Source organism: Copadichromis virginalis, linkage group LG17 (genome assembly GCF_057382275.1).
Source record: "Copadichromis virginalis isolate Kocher_CV1m ecotype Utaka linkage group LG17, C_Virginalis_male_GT1.1, whole genome shotgun sequence".
NCBI lineage: Eukaryota > Metazoa > Chordata > Actinopteri > Cichliformes > Cichlidae > Copadichromis > Copadichromis virginalis.
This window is the reverse complement of record NC_140634.1, coordinates 40,722,132-40,739,362: the sequence shown is the minus strand read 5'-3', so window position 1 is coordinate 40,739,362 and position 17,231 is coordinate 40,722,132. Positions and strand designations below refer to the sequence as shown.

The 17,231-nt window shown below is 43.4% G+C and overlaps 1 protein-coding gene across 1 annotated transcript; it reads left to right on the top strand.

The window, feature by feature from the left end:
* The first annotated feature begins 5,995 nt into the window (after window positions 1–5,995).
* On the top strand, window positions 5,996–15,102 carry tmbim4 (transmembrane BAX inhibitor motif containing 4). Its single transcript, XM_085436679.1, has 7 exons — window positions 5,996–6,198; window positions 6,338–6,446; window positions 10,163–10,268; window positions 11,822–11,855; window positions 11,938–12,055; window positions 12,614–12,659; window positions 13,454–15,102. Exons 1-7 carry the CDS (start codon window positions 6,108–6,110, stop codon window positions 13,658–13,660), a joined length of 711 nt encoding a protein of 236 aa, XP_085292805.1. The 5' UTR covers window positions 5,996–6,107; the 3' UTR covers window positions 13,661–15,102.
* Window positions 15,103–17,231: the final 2,129 nt, after the last annotated feature.

Below are 17,231 nucleotides of genomic sequence, written 5' to 3'. Positions count from 1 at the left end.
ATTGGCCTTCTTAAGACAGTTTGTGCAGCAGATTATACATCTGTGGTAACAAATAAAAAATGTGTTTTTTGACAGTTTCTTTTTAACATTAGTATGCCGATAATAGGTTTGATACACTCTTCATTAAAAGGATCCGAGCATTAACCTCAGGGTGTGAAGGGTTAACTCAGAGGGACAGGCAGAGCTGAGTGTAGCCCGGTAACAACTGTAAGGTAGGCAGGAGTTTTCTCACACAGGACTGGAGGTCAAAGAGCATTTCCATGTGGAAGGACCACGAGGAGAACAAATCGGGGAGTGCTGAGTCTAAACCACAGCATCTTCCCATCAATAGTCACAAATATTTCCTGCTTTCAATTGTCTAATATATACTTTTAATCATGAATTGTGCTTCACTTAACATAGAGAAGTCCACAGCTGTGCAATTCAAAGCTTTAACTACCAGATAATAAAATATGTGATCTGCAAGACTGTCTCCAGAACTTCTCTCAGTATAAAAAACCCACCACAACATAACAATCAGTGTCATCGATTTATGCTAAATTTTAGTAAATATTTGCACCAGCACTCATGGACAGGTGACAAAGACAAATTTGACCAAAGTAAAAACTCTTTGGCTCCTTTTCGAAAGGAGCCAGCTGAGGTGGTTCGGGCATCTGACCAGGATGCCTCCTGGGCGCCTCCTGGGTGAGGTGTTGCGGGCATGTCCCACCGGGAGGAGGCCCCGGGGCAGACCCAGGACACGCTGGAGAGATTAAATCTCTCGGCTGGCCTGGGAACGCCTTGGTGTTCCCCCGGATAAGCTGGAGGAGGTGGCTGGGGACAGGGAGGTCTGGGCCTCTCTGCTTAGGCTGCTGCCCCCGCGACCTGGCCTCGGATAAAGCGGATGAAGATGGATGGATGATTGATTGATGGATGAAAACTCTTTGGCTTAAGATTTGCTTTAATGTGAACAATAACATGCTGGAAATCCCAAAAAGATGATTGAGTTCATCTGACTGTAACATTTCCAGTGGGAGCAATGTTTCTTCTCATATGATGTTACATCTCTCTTCACTCCAGTCATTGAAACAGTGCAAGTAGTTCATGACAGATTACAGGATGAACCCAACCTCAGCAACAGGACTTGTCCCTGCGAGTGGGGAAAAATAAAGGAGGGTCCAATTGCAGGCACTCGTGGAGGTGCGAAGGAGGTTTATTGTAAGACAAAACACAAGCTGAAAACAGCGAACAGACTAAAGATAACCTGAACTGGGAAAACGAAACTACTGAGCATGAAGGCGGGTGAACAGCGGCCTATGACGGCTGAAGCACGACCAGACAGACCAGCGACTACAACATAAGAAGACACGACTTAAATACACACAGAAGAACACGGGGAGATTACACACAGGTGGGGGACACAGCTGGAAGTAACTGACGAGACAAGGGAGGCAAAACTGAATACACTCACATGAGACACGGACTTTCACAATAAAACAGGAAACGAGAAACCATTACACAAAGACACAGACTAGACACGGAACTGAACCTACACTAAACATGAGACACAACCAAAGAACTAATCCCTAAACACCAATAAACAGAAACATAGAATCCTAATAATAATCAACAAAGCACAAGAGGATCAGAAAACAATCCATAATGTAAAAATAAACAAAAACCTAAGAACTCAAGAGTTGGCAGTTCATCTTGTAATCGGAAGGTTGCCGGTTCGAGCCCCAGCTTGGACAGTCTCGGTCGTTGTGTCGTTGGGTGAGACACTTTACCCTACTGCCTACTGGTGATGGTCAGAGGGGCCGATGGTGCGATATGGTAGCCTCGCTTCTGTCAGTCTGCCCCAGGGCAGCTGTGGCTACACCTGTAGCTGCCTCCACCAGTGTGTGAATGTGAGAGTGAATGAATAGTGGAATTGTAAAGCGCTTTGAGGGTCTCGAAAAGCGCTATATAAATGCAATCCATTATTATTATTAAAATGCTGGGTCAAAATGACCCAGAACCATGACAGGACTACTCTCAGCACCGGCCTACTGTGTCTGCCCACCAGCTCAAGATAGAAAATCCAAGACAGCAGTTGCTGCAAAGAACAAGCCATCACACCTCGGTGAAAGGAAAAAGAAAGGTTCAGTCTTTTTTCATGAGCAACACTCTGTGTCCCCCGTCTCTTCTCCCCCAAACAGCAAGAAAGTGTTGGGATAACCAAACCAATCCAAGTTCAAGGTTCAGTCTCCAGAATTTTACAGTACACCAGGAGCACTCTGTCAGTCTGCATCTCCTCTAGTTCATGGAGGAAAGACAAATGACACAGTGTCACCACAGGGTCTGAAAACGATGGAGTTCGCTGTTCTCGCCGGGCTCTAGTGAACCTCGACCTCCCGGTCAGCTGGTGGGTCACAGACGTCTCAGAAAACGACGGAGCACTTTTGCAAATATGTGATGTCTTGATAAACGGAGCATATAATTGAAGTTGACACAGCTACATGAAAACATCTTAAAAGTTTATTTTGTGATCCAGAAAGAGTAATAAGAGAAATATTAAAACTAAGTAGCTGCCGCCATTTTGGAAACTGGACTTGGCTGGGCCGCGCTATGAGTTCTGGGATATGGTGGGCCACGAAGGACACACCCAACCCATCCTTTAAATCTGGGGAGAAGGAGGACGCAATTGTTGGCCACATTCAGAGCAGCCTTTGTCGCCTGGATGTGACTTCAAATGCAGCCTCCGAAGGATGCAGCCTAGGAATTAGGACATACCTGTGGTGTCATTGGAGCTTCTGCAGTTGGTCACTGGTCAAATTTCCTGCTCTGTCTTGGCCTCAGGATGTCTAGAGGCATGAATCAAGCGCACCCAAAAGGAATAAGCGCATCAGTGGTCATGTGCTCAGGGAGGGAGAGACTAAAGCAGCAACAGTTGTAACGCGGTTTTGTGTGATTACATGTGTGTTAATGAACCTGTAAGTGTTATTCCCTTTGACAGGTTAACTGGTATCATAATGGCTGTAGCTGTTTGTGAATGTTGACGTTGTGCCTCAGTATAGTGATACCACGTTGGTAGAATTATTTAATTATTTAGTAAAGAGTTAGTAGCAGTGGTCAGAATCTCCGGTGATGATTACATCCAGCGGTTAAAGGATTTTTCAATCGTTAATTGTTTAGTTTAACTGTTGTTAGCCATGTTCTTGCCTTACTACTAGCAACTTGTCAGATGTGCTATTTAGCCAACTTATGGTCTACAGTGACCCCTTGTGGACATGGTAAAATATTGCTGTGTTGCGTAGATGTGTTGTGATTGTTTCTTAGTTGTTATTGACTCGACTAATTACAGAATTGCCTGTTTCTGTTTCCAGAAAACCATGCTTATAGTAACATAAACTGTATCTTCTACAACAACGAGTTCACGTATGGCTGCACTGCATTTGGATTAAGCCTGGCAAGCTCTGATGTTCTTCAGAAGAATCAATTCTTCTGTGGAGCTTAATTAAAGACAGTTAACCAAACTCCTGGACTGCTGCAGTCTTTCTGACAGAAGACTTGGGCCGGACTGTATATCCAGCACTTCCATTATATTTATATATATTCTACAGTCACGCCAAGGCGATACCCATAGTGAAACACCTCACTCTGTTATCAAAGAACCAGGGATTATGTTAAATAACCCAACTATGTGAATAATGATAGGCTAGGCTTCTTAGAATGTGAGAGTTTCGTCAGTAATGGGGAACATTTTAAACTCCACGTGTACCACAAACCAAAGCATACATTTCAGTATTTAAGATTTCATTTCGTCAAGGTGTCATCAGGACGCTACAACACCATTCCCATAGATACAGTTGCTAGGGAAGCAGAAGAACATCATATCAAAGAAGCCCTGAGTTAATGTGTTTATCCCAGCTGGACATTTGTCAAACCTGGAAAGGCGCCTAAAAAATCCCCAGCTGATCCAGGAGAGAAGAAGGACGACTGCTGCCTAAGGGGAACCCTTCGTGATCCTGTATGTGTCCGGAGTATTGAAACAGCTGAGACGCATTTTCTCTAAACACTGCGTCTCTGTGGCTTTTAACCCCAAAACACACTGTGGCAAAAATTGGTCCATCCTGTGGATCAGGTCCCCCGCAGGACTCTGCAGTCTGTCTACCTACAGGCCAGTGAACACTCTTTCAATGATGAGGATGTAACATCCTGGACAGGGAGGAACGCTGGTTTGAGGGCGGAGTCAAGGAAGCCATTTACGTGAAAAGGGAAAGACCATCTCTGAATGGAGGAGGGGGCCTAAAGGTACATCTGTCACCATCTTACAATGCTGTGATTGCAGCCATTCCCCATTGATCAATTGTCATTAATCAATTATCTTTGATCAGTGGCTGTTGATCAATGGTCATGGCAGTTTGCATGAGCATTGATCATTAATGATGAAGGAACTGACCTCTCAGCCTATTGTTCATTCAGTGGTGCTGGTTTCAGTCACTGTTTATAGCAGCAGTCAGCTGAGACTGAAGACGTCACCTGATGATGACGAAACGTTTCTCCCACTGAAAACGTCCAGATGGACACAATAAACTTTCTAGGATTTCCTTACCTGGATGATTGAGCATGCATCAAGACAAACATTCTGGAGTTTTGCTCCTTATTGATGTGATAGCATCACATATAACTATAGTTGCTAAATATTTGTCTGCCATTCATTCAAATCCTCCATTCAACTACATCCCAAAGGCGCACCATTGGATTGTGATCTGGTGGCCATCGTTGTCATTTAAGTACAGTGAACTCATTGTCCTGTTCAAGGAATCATTTGAGATTATTTAGAGAAGACGTTTCACCTCTCACCATTTCACCCTAGAACTGAAGAAGCTTCTCGGATGAGAGGTGAAACGTCTTCAAGCAACTTAAAGAAGTCCAGATGCTTTTCTTTCCAAGCTCCTTAGACTATGGAACATGTTATATTACACTGTTGCAAGTATCAGGTGGAGAGTAGACAACTGACCCAAAACCTCAGAAACATAAAAATGAAACTAGATCTTTTCATTTTCATAGATTGATTTACTGCAAATGGACTCAAGAAGTGAAAGTTATCAGGTCTTAATTTCAGTTTTAAAAGAGGTGGCCTCCAGCTGAACGTCAGCAAGACCAAGGAGCTGGTGGTGGACTTCAGAAGGAGTCAGCACAGAGACTACAAGCCCATTATCATCAATGGAGCTTCAGTGAAGAGGGTGCAGTCCGTCAAGTATCTTGGTGTCCACATCTCCTCAGACCTGACATGGGCTGCCCACATTCAGGTTTGGGAACAGCTGTGTGAAGGACCAAAAAGCTCTCCAGAGAGTGATCCGTACAGCAGAACGCTGCTGCAGGATTGCTCTCCCCCCGCTTCAGGACACCTACACCAGGAGATGCCGGACTAGAGCAGCGCAGATACTGAAGGACCCGTCCCATCCTGGCAACAAACTGTTCCAACTTCTGCAATCTGGTAGAAGGTTCCGCATCTTCCGGGCAAGGACAGAGAGACTCAAGAGGAGCTTCTATCCCCAAGCCATCCGTGCCCTAAACACACACACCCGCCCTCTCACATCATCTATAATTGACTGAGACAGGACTCTTCCAGACACTAAACCAAGGCACAATGTACATTTCAATTCCTTTAATTTTAAATATGTTTATATTGTCTATCCTGTAAAATAGTCAGATATCTATTCATATTAATGTACAGAATTCACCTGCTTGCTGCTACTACTGCACATGCACAATGTATATACTATATGTGTATATATATATATAATGTTCTTCCTCTACACCCCCCCCAATTTTTGCACATGTCGAGGAGCGTGTCAGGCTACATTTCACTGTGTGTTATACTTGTATAACTATGCATGTGACAAATAAAGAACCTTGAACCTTGAACCTTGAAAAGAGGGTAAATACTTTGGGAGGATTTGAGGGGTTTTTTGAGCCACGTTGCAGTTCACACTCCACACCGGTTGGTGGCGGCAATGCACCATTCAGTTGTTTGCCAACAGCTGATAAAATCTAGAAGAAGAAAAGGACTCTGCTCTTCCGTAAAGCAACTACGTAGCTTGAGAAACAAGAACACCTCAAGAAAACGCTGGTTTAACAAGATGAGCAGTGAAAAATACCCGCGGTCTTCTATCGAAGACGATTTTAACTACGGCACTAATGTTGCTACGGCCAGTGTTCAGATCCGTATGGGTGAGTAACAGACCCGTGCTATCTAGCTAACACTGATATCATTGGCCGTGTTCACGGTTTTCCTCTACACAGTTATTATTGGTTTCGTTAGCTTCCGATGGGTTTTGAGCTACTGTAACGCTGTTTCTTGGTTCATTAGGCTTTCTAAGGAAGGTGTACACCCTCCTGAGCTTGCAGATCATCTTGACCACAGCCACCTCTGCTCTCTTCATGTTCTCTCAGACCATCAAGGAGTTTGTTATCGCAAGGTGAGAATGAGCTGCTTCATATATAACCAGGTGCTGCTGTCTGTTTCATTTTTCTAAGGACAGGAGACAAAGAGAGTACTCCGTCTCCTCTCACGAGAATCTAAAGTTACATTATCTCCTGCGGAAGCTCCTCGTCTGCTTTCATTACATCATCCATGTTTACGCAAGAGTTGGCAGTAATGGTTAAATCCGCCTCCTCAATATGTGTAATATTTAGTGATGCCAACAAATCTCCTATCTCAGTGTTGTGCAGTTTCAAAGAGACAGAGAGTTGATATTGTTGTATCATAGTGTCATCATATTCTTGCAAATATTAGATTTGCTTTATCATTATGCTGCACACTTGGAAGATGAATCAAAAGCAGTGTAGCTTTGTGAGTTCATCTTTACTGCTGCAAATGTATAGACAGCAACGTTACACATTTGTACAATCTCTCACAGCTCTTTTAGGTGCACTGCCTTATGGTTAGTCTTTAAACACAAAAAACAAATACTTCTTACAGTACATCAATGAAATAAACATAAACAAAAGATGGTGTGATTCACCACTCTTCATCTGCTGTGATTACAGCCCGGTACAGGTATAGATCCACAAAAGCGCCACGAGGTTTGGATGTGGCACCTTGCCTGGGATTACCATAATGACCCTAATGTCATTGAAAAGCACAGGATAACTACTTTGATTGCACAGTTTGATCTGAAACTGATAAGTGTGCGAGCGAACGAGTAAGTTTGTGTCTGTAATTCTTTAAAGGAGTGTGTGATGTCGTGTAAGGAGTGTGTGAGGGCTGCAGTGAAGAAAAGCGAGTATATCGAGTGTGTCAGCATTCTAAACTCTGCTTTGATCAAAGGATTTTATGCTGCTGTGAACAAGATGTTATGATGGTGTACATGTTTATTAATATTAAAAATAATGAAGTGTCCAGCCTGACAACCTTCAGGTTTTATTGGCTATTCTATTTTTGAATATTAATGCTATTTAATTAACAGAATATTTTCTATTATTTCACTTTTAATCTGGAGAATGTTACAAAAGCGTTGAAATAAATAAGTTCTATTGCAGTGATAAAGAAGGAAAAACAGTCATCAGTTATTGTAAATGTAGCCATTCAGTCCCGACGTTAGTGTCACATACAGATACGTTTTAACTGGACCTGAACACGCAGGTTTGTGAATGTGATCGTTGGAGAAGGAGGGACGTCGAAATAGAAATTCATCCCATAGTGTGTTTACTACAACTCTGACCTGTGACAGAGTTTCAAGGTCAGAGGTCAAGTTTTCTGTAAATCTTGTGGATGAGGCACGAGTGTTGATTCCCCCCCCATTCATTTTAAGTCCAGGGAAAAGGAGGCCGTAGCTCAGGGGTTGGAGTTGGTTGTCTGCCACTGAAAGTGTCATGGTTTGTTCCCTGAGTTGCCCCCATTGCATCGATCAGTATGTGTGAATAAAACATGTGTTTAGCGTGTTCATCAGTGTGGCTGTCCCTGTTGGAAGCAGCATAAACATAGCAGCTAGGATCTCAGCAGAGTCAGGAAGAGCATGAAGGACTAACTCACGACTGGTGACTATTTAACAAGTAGACAAGATTAGTGTTAAGCTACGTTGTCATATTAGCAAAGCCTCAAATAACTGCTGATAACAAATGTTAGAGAAACGTGTTTGCTTTGTGTCCTGATTGGCCAGTACGTCAGATTATTAAATCACCAGTTCTGTCGTGGTTTGGGGCTCAATTTCATCCTGTCAAAAATTCATGTCATGTAGTTTTCTGAACATAGAAATGAACTTTCAGAGTTTGAGCCATCGTGCAGCACCATCTGGAAATCTTCTGATTGGCGACTGATTTTTCATGGCAGTGGTCCCAAACTGCCAAATGCAGTTCAGGATGTCTGGATAGAAAAGTGAAACAGTGTGAGGTTAAAGGTGGCCAGTGTCCAAAGAGGCAGCTTTGGGGTGTCCTTCAGGGAGCTCGGAGGAATTTTTCTGATGATGATTTAAAGTAGAGCTGGGCGATATGAGATTTTTTTCATATCACGATATGTTTTTTTTCATTTCAGGCGATAACGATATCTATCACGATATCAGCCAAATAACTATATTTGTAAGATTTAAGTGTGCCGTTGCTCACAAGTAAAATGTGAAATAATCAGCAGCTTGTTTTTATTTAAATATTTATTTCCCATAATAAGTTCAACAGGGTAGATGTACTTAAGGAACATGAGACTTTTTCAGATAAATAAAGGCAAATATTGCAAACTACACAAAAGGCAGCCGCTAAAGCGTTTAAGTTTCAAAATAGAACAAACGAAACAGACTAAACTGTCAATTCCACTTAGAAACAAAATATTAATTCTAAAAATAAATCTTAGTTTGTTTTACAGAAGAACAGACAAAACTGACTAACTTTTGTCAATATCAAATAAACTGAGAACTAAAAGGAAATTCTCAATCTCTCCTTGTTGTATAGCTGAGCTTTTCAAACAGTTTTAACAGTTACTTTAGTCTGACAAAAGCCGAATGACGAATTAGCGCTTCCAGTCAGAGACTGAGGCTACGTCCACACGTACACGGGTATTTTTGAAAACGGAGATTTTCCGTTTCCGTTTTAAAAAATAATCCCGTCCACACATAAAGGCAGAAATGAAGGAAAACGCTGCTATGAACATGCCAAAGCAGCAGGTGGCGCTAGATTCCTAACCGTGCAGAAATGTTGGCCAATCAGAAGTCTAGAAGCCTCGGTGGGAAAAAGTAAACAAAGCTGGGGCATAGAAGCAGAACCGAGTCGTATGTGTGGAGGGACAGTAACTGTGTGTATATGTAAGCATTTAAACACTGCAGAGAGTAGAATTAACAGTATTGTAGAAATTCATTTCACCGAAACAATAACGTGGCGCACAGTGTGACGCATGCACCAGTTTATTGTATTTCCAGACTTGCTTTCGGCACAATTTACAGTGCGCGCTACTCTGTTTTTTGTCAGACTTGAAATAGCCGAAATACCTTCACACTACGGAGCTTCTATGGCTCTTCCGTTCGACAATCTCTCCGGCGTTGGAACCATCATCTGTTTTCTCTTCGGTCACGCTCGGTTGATTTTTCTAGTCGGCACACTCATTTCCTCCATTACCTGCTGGCTGCTTCCCAAACAAACACACGTGCGGCTTGGCACTTGTGCTGTACGTAACAAGTCACGCGACGTGACGCTGCGGCTGTGATTGGTTCGGCTCTGCGCTACTGAATTTGGATTGGCTGACCTTTTTTTTTTCTTTTTTTTTTTTTTAAGAGGACAAGAGCGGCGAGGTCTATCGCGATAGTTTAATTTCTCTATCGAGTAAAAGTTATATCGCGATACATATCGTTATCGTTCTATCGCCCAGCTCTAATTTAAAGACATTATTACACATCAGGCTGTGCTGAGGAGGAACGGTGGTTTTCCCAAATATGAACTTTAAAGCTCAGGAGAATTGTACGAAACCAGTTTTGCCTGTAAACTGAAATTCCTCTTCTGTTTGCACGGTTCAGTAAATTGTTGCTCTTATTTCTCTTTTTCCAAGCAAAGTGTTAAGAGGCGATGAGTGGCTGCATGTACAGTCTGATCACCTGTCCACAGCGTGCTGTCTGTGCTACCTGCTGTTATAAAATGATCCTTCGTTTTGCACATAATCTCTATGAAGCTTGGTTCTCCTTATTGTCTCACTGTGACCTGGTTCCTTCCTCAGCCCAGCTGTGGTGATGGTTTCATCTCTGCTCTCGCTGGTTCTTCTGGTGGCTCTCGCTGTGTACAGGCACCAACATCCAGCTAACCTCTACCTCCTGTTTGCTTTTGTAAGTTCTTCTGTTTTCAGTTTCTTGAATACATTTTTTAAATTTGATTGATTGTCATAACAGTCAAAATTGTTGTCTGCTGCAGGAAAGTAACGGTGATGGGCAGTGAGTCATTTTTCAGTGAACCCAGTCCAAGAATATTCGTGGTCTAATTCCTGCTCGTGATAAAACGAATGTTTTATAAGAACATACTTTTACACCAGGAGACGATGATCACCAATCATCATTGTGACCGTCGACAGGTGGAGTGATTAACTCTGATCGTCTCCTCATCACAGCATCTGTTAGTGGGTGGGATAGATTAAGGAGCAAGTGGAGATTTTATCCCCGAAGTTTGTATATTACTAGCAGGGAAAATGGACAAGCTTAAGGTTAGAGTTAGTTTGACAGGAGCCACATTTGATGACGGGGTCGGAGCATCTCCAAAGCTGCAGCTGTTGAGGGCGTTCCCAGTCTGCAATGGTCAGTATCTAAAAAGTGATCCAAGGAAGGAACGTTGGTGAACCACCGACAGAGTCGTGGGTGGTCGAGGCTCACTGATGCACGCGAGGAGCGATGCCTGGCCTGTCTGGTTTGATCCAATGGATGAGTTATTGCAGCTCAAGCTAACAAGAACGAGCTGCTGCAGGCTGCCCGTGCTGACCTCTGTCCACTGTCAAAGCACCAACAATGGGCACGTGAGCCTCAGCAGTGGACCACAGAGATGAGTCACATTTTCTGGTGCATCACGTGGACGGCTGAGCGTGTGTGCGTCACTTACCTGTGAAACACCTGGCACCAGGGTGCATTATGGGATGAAGGCGAGCCAGCAGAGGCAGTGTGATGCTTCAGCTAGGAAACCTGGAGTCCTGTTACTACCTGCCTAAGCATTGTTGCAGACCATGTTCAGCCTTTCCTGGTATTACCGATGGTGGTGGCCTCTTTCAGTCGGCGCCTTGGCACGAAGCAAAAATGATTCACATTTGTTATCAGCAACGTTCGTCTGTCTCTGGTAGATCAAATGATCAGAATTACAATCATAATGATCAGTTTATTTCCTCCATGAAGAGAAGCTAACACGTATAACAGTAGCTTGTTTATGAACAGTGGGTAATATAAGTATTCAACACGTCACCAATTTTCCAAGTAAATATATTTTAAAAGACTCTATTCACAGGTGACAGTAACACCCATCAGTGCACTGATGGGCCTTTTGTGTTTAATACCAGTTTTACTCACTATAGATGTATAATAGATGAAGTAACTGATGAGGCATACTGTAAACAATGGTGGATGATATCAACTAAACAAGATGACAGAAGTTGTTTCTAAGATGGTATGAAGTCATAAAATGTTCTTGTTTTCTATTGTTTGTATTTGTGTGTGTAAAATGGTCTTTAAGGCTTTTTATATGTGACCTGTTTCAGCTGTGGTTACAGAGCCATAAACCTGATGCTGTAACATTCCCCACGTTACTTTGTTGCCATGTTTCCTTTTTCATTTTGAGCTGCTCAGCGGCTGCAGCCGCAGTAACTGCTGCTTTAATAATGGCTGTGTTGTTGTGTTGCTTGCAGACTCTTCTGGAGGCGCTGTCTGTTGCCACAGCTCGTAAGTGTTTAGAGTTGCATTCTGTTAGTGTCCAGCCTTCCAGGCTACCGTAGACTCTGATGGGATTTCTTTCTCTCCACAGTCACCTTCTATGATTACTCCACAATACTGCAAGCTTTGTTTCTCACCTGTGCTGTGTTCGCTGTATTAACAGCCTACACCTTTCAGTCCAAAAGAGATTTCAGCAAAATGGGAGCTTGGTAAGTTCTGTGTTCTGATGGGACTCTTTAAATGTCTGTGAAGGTTCTCAGTCGTCCAGCTCATCGCAGTCTGAGGAGCTCGGACAGGAAAGCGTCTGGACTTAAGAAGACGTCCTTGAAGACGTTTCATCAGAGAAGCTTCTTCAGTTCTAAGACTAGAAGGTGGAGAGTCACAGATTTTAAGCCTTTTGGGCAGAGGCTCAATAGGAGGTCCACGACCCTCTTGGGTCCCACAGGGCTTCAAATCTGCGACTCTCCACCTGTTGCTCTGAGAACTGAAGAAGCTTCTCGGATGAAACGTCTTCAAAGAAACTTAACAAAGTCCAGTCCGAGCTCCTTCAATGTGCCGCCTGATCACACACAAGATGTAACATGCAGATGAGATGAGTGGAGTATATAAATATAACATTCGTAGATTTTGAAAGTTGTGACGACACGAAACACCTTCAATCTGAAGCTAGAAATGTACATGAGCTTTCCACTGATGTCCTACTATCTGACGTGCAGCTCAGACAAACTGAGTCCAGCTAAAGTGGACTGTCTGTTTCATCCCTGCAGGCTTTTCTCCTGTCTGTGGATCCTCATCATTGGAACCTTCATGAGGGTGAGTGGAGGGGCCTGATATCAGTGTCACATGGGCCTAATGAAAGAGGAACAAAGGCCAACGAGTTACAAACAACAGAAAGCTACAGAGAAAAAGGGCTGATGGTATTTCTGAGCTAAGCCTACACATGGGCTGTGCACCAATGTAAAGAAGTTTAGTTGGAGAATTGTAATGTTGGACTTTTTTCCACATCAAACATTTGCTGAGCCACAGTAGGTGAACTGGTCACGGGTAGAAGCAGCAAGCTGTGGCAGTGAGACGGCGTGCACAAATGAAACCTGTAGTTTCCCTGTTGTGAAGCGTGCAAACTGCAGAGCTGGTCTTTTTCTTGCCTGCTGGGGTAAAGGGCTTGTTGAAATAAAAGGCCTTGTAGTGCAGAAGACTTCCAAGTTTAAAACCAGCCTTTGTTCTGCTGCTTTTCCTTGTATAGGATAAGATGTCAGTGCTGCAGCTGAAGTTGAACACGGCTATAAACACGATGAAACAAAACATAGACACGTTGGTAAAATCAAACACAAACTGCTGCTGGGTGCTGTCAGTGTTAGGAGTGTGCTGGTTCTTTACCTCCTTCCAGAGAGCAGTCGGCTGAACAAGGCCGGGACTGAAGGGCTCTCTGATCTCTGTAAGGAAGCTTTCGATCCAAGTGGGAAGTTACGGCAGCCTAATCACTAGAACGTCAGGGATGATGGTATTAAATAACAGTTTGAGGTGGACGCAGAGCAGTGGTGGTTTGGCTTTAGGAGCAAACCGATGGGAGTCACTTTAAATCCCCTTGTGCTCTGTTCTCTCTGCAGCTCTTCTTCCACAGTGACGATGCAGGTCTGTTCCTGGCTGGAGCTGGGGCCTTGGTCTTCTGTGGCTTCATCATCTATGACACCAGCATGCTGATGAAGCAGCTCTCTCCTGAGGAGCACATCTTGGCCTCCATTAACCTCTACCTGGACATTGTCAACCTCTTCCTGCACATTCTCCGCGTCCTCGACTCGATGAAGAAGCACTGAGTGCTGCAAACCCACAATTTGCCTGTTCTGTGATTAATTTATGCTTGTGAGTGTTGATGTTGGTGCACCAAAAATCCCATTATTGACCTTTGTAACTGTTAAAACAATCGGTGTGTTCTTGGTAAGCTCTTTCTGTTGTTCTCTGCTGTTTGTTTGAAACCCCAAATTAACCAGCGTTGTGGATTATTATCAGTTTTTCTGTCTTGTAAAACCAACTAGTACTCGTCGTTTTGTGGAGGAAGGCCACACTGCCTGATTTGATATGGAGCCAGTGAGCAGCTCGTCTGCCCCTAATGCAGCTCATTTCTTTTAAACAGCAGCTCTACACAGACCTCTCCAGTCGTGCTGCTCCAGTTCATGCAGTTTACAGGTGAAGACAGAGCCTCACACTGAAAGGAGAGCTGGATGGATGCAAATGCAGGAAGCATTGAGAAAGGAAACACTGACCAATCAGATGTGTTCACAGACGTGTGTGTGTGTGTGTGTGTGTGTGTGTGTGCACAAATCTGATTGGTCAGTACTTCCTTTCTGAATTTGATTGGATTCTGAATGATGCACACACACAAAGATTTGCAAACAACATTGGCTTTGTTAGAAAATCTAAGCACATCTTTAAAATGAATAATTTTGTCAGTACAGTTTTCCACGACGTGAACCAAACGTGCTCATAGAACGATGCTGATAAGTAATTATATAAACTGTACATCACGTTGAAATAAAGGTGAAAATACAGAAAAGGTCTCGGACCTGTCTGAAAAACACAGGTTCTGTTTAACTTTGCAGATCTAAGTAGGCTTAGAGAAAAGCAACACGTCCTGTCACAATGTAAAGCAGTGTGTCCCAACCTGTGAGAGCCACGGCTTTGGTATGATGTGAACAGGTTCATGTCTGAAACCCTCCAGTGTTGTTAAATTATGACAAATCTCCAAAGAGGAGTGGGCCAAAGTTCCTCAGTGATAACAAAGACCCGCTGGTAGTTATCACAAACGCTTGATTGCAGCTGCTGCTGAGGGTGACACGAGCAGTTATTAGGTGTAGTCAAGTAGTTCATGACATCAATTTAAATAAAATTAGAATTTAAAAACTTCTAAACTAATATTAAAATGTATTTATTTATATGACTGTTGTACAGCAGTCCATCATCTGAAATGTGTGACAAATACGCAGAAAGAGAAAAATTAGGAAGGAGGCAAAACCTCTGTGTGCACATTTGTGAACGGCCCGCTGTTTTAATTTGTTATGCATAAGATTTACTGCTGAGTCACCACAGACTCACTCCCCCTCTGTTAATGGTCTGCCAGATGAATACATGCTGATTTATAAAATTGTGATATTTACTTTTTAATTTATGAGCTTCTTGGTATTGTTTTAAATTCACTGTGTTTGTTTTTGCAAGTCTATACATGAAAAAGACTTTATTAAAACAATTAGGTGAAATCATGGTCTTTATGTGTGTGAAACTGATTATATAATGATTGTATACATATGATTGTTAGATTCATTTTAACTTGATTAAAACAGTAAGCTGTTAATCTGTTGATCTGAGTAAATGTGTGTGTGCTAATGAACAACAGCACTGTATGCATTTCCAGCATTTGCCTGCATTAAGTTTGGCTTTATCTGTTGACACATGACATATGATTGAAGTTTGTTCGGTCTTGTAAGACATCATTAAAATCAGTTATAGGTTATATCTGTAAACAGCAAAAACAACAGAGAAGCTTGTAGAGAAATGTGGAATAGATCTAATGAACACAACCCGAAAGCCAGAAGTTCAAAATCCAGGCCCAGAAATCTTCCTTCAGAGTAACACGCCCAGGATATGTTGCTACCATGTTAGGCATATTCAACAGTAACTGGGAACTTTTGTTTTGAAATCCAAAAATATATTTTCAAGTCAAGTGGCTTTATTTCCAACCATGTACAGTGGTGCAGCATACGGTGAACCGAGACAGCGTTCCTCCAAGACCACGGTGCTATGTATGACAGGAAATCAACACAGGACTGCAAGACATATGTAAAACACCCAGCTCGCCCCTGTGGGCGGTCTATCCTTCAAGCTGAGGTCCTCTACCAGAGGCCTGGGAGCTTGAGGGTCCTGCAGTATCTTAGCTGTTCCCAGGACTGCGCTCTTCTGGACAGAGATCTCTGCTGTTGTTCCCGGGATCTGCTGGAGCCACTCGCCTATTTTGGTCAGCCACCACCATTTTGTCCGTCTGTATCTGGAAGTCCCACAGGATCTTAGCTCGGTCATTCTCCACCACCCTTGGGGGCATCTCCCATTTTGACCTCGGGACTTCCAGGTTATACTCGGCACAGATGTTCCTGTACACTATGCCGGCCACTTGGTTATGGCGTTCCATGTATGCCTTGCCTGCTAGCATCTTGCACCCTGCTGTTATGTGCTGGATTGTCTCTGGGGCATCTTTACACAGCCTGCACCTGGGGTCTTGCCTGGTGTGATAGACCCCAGCCTCTATGGATCTTGTGCTCAGAGCTTGTTCTTGTGCTGCCATGATTAGTGCCTCTGTGCTGTCTTTCAGTCCAGCTTTGTCCAGCCACTGGTAGGATTTCTGGATATCAGCCACCTCCTCTATCTGCCGGTGGTACATACCGTGCAGGGGCCTGTCCTTCCATGATGGTTCCTCGTCTCCCTCCTCTTTCTTGGGTTTCTGCTGCCTGAGGTATTCACTGAGCACTCGGTCAGTTGGGGCCATCTTCCTGATGTATTCTTGGATGTTCGTTGTCTCATCCTGGACTGTGGTGCTGACACTCACCAGTCCCCGGTCCCCTTCCTTCCCTCCTCAGGACTTGCCTGACCCTCTGCAGGTACTTGGTTATATGTATATATGTGTGTGTGTATGTACATATACAGTACATATATAGTACAGTAATGTACTTACTGCGTAAAGTAAGTACTGCAGTACTTCACCTTGTCTGCAGTGTCAGTCTCCATATGTGGCCACCACATGAGCTTCTGCCCAGGCCCTTCATGCGTCTTTTCCTGGTTGTGACTGATGTAGCTGTTCTAACATTGGCGTCCACCTCGTTCTGCCCCCCACAGCACACACCCACCCTGCACACTCATCTCCTGGTGTCTCTGTCTGTAGGGCTTAAAATCAGAATGCTGTGTAGTTCAACAACCCCAAATAAGCTTTGAGCTCTGTCACTGATTTTGGGGGTAGCGCCCCCTGCACTGCTTTCACTTTAGCCAGCACTGGATGTAAGCTTGTCTTATCCACCCGGTGTCCTAAAAATGTCACTTCTTTCTCTGTGAACTGACATTTAAACTCAGGGCCGCCTCCTCTAATCGCTGCAGGACTTCATCCAGTCTCTGAAGATGTTCTCGTTCATTTTTTGGACCATTTACTCCATTCACTGAGTAGTAAAGTGGAATTTGTAAATAAAAAAATAACAACAACAATTGTTTAAAAAACAGAAAACAAACAAACGAGAAAAAAAGTAAATTTATTTGGAAAATATTTTATTCACTGATGCAGATTTTTCAAAGCAAAGCCTGACTGGAATTACTGGAAGAATGACGTAAAGCGGTTCAGTGAGTCTGTGACGT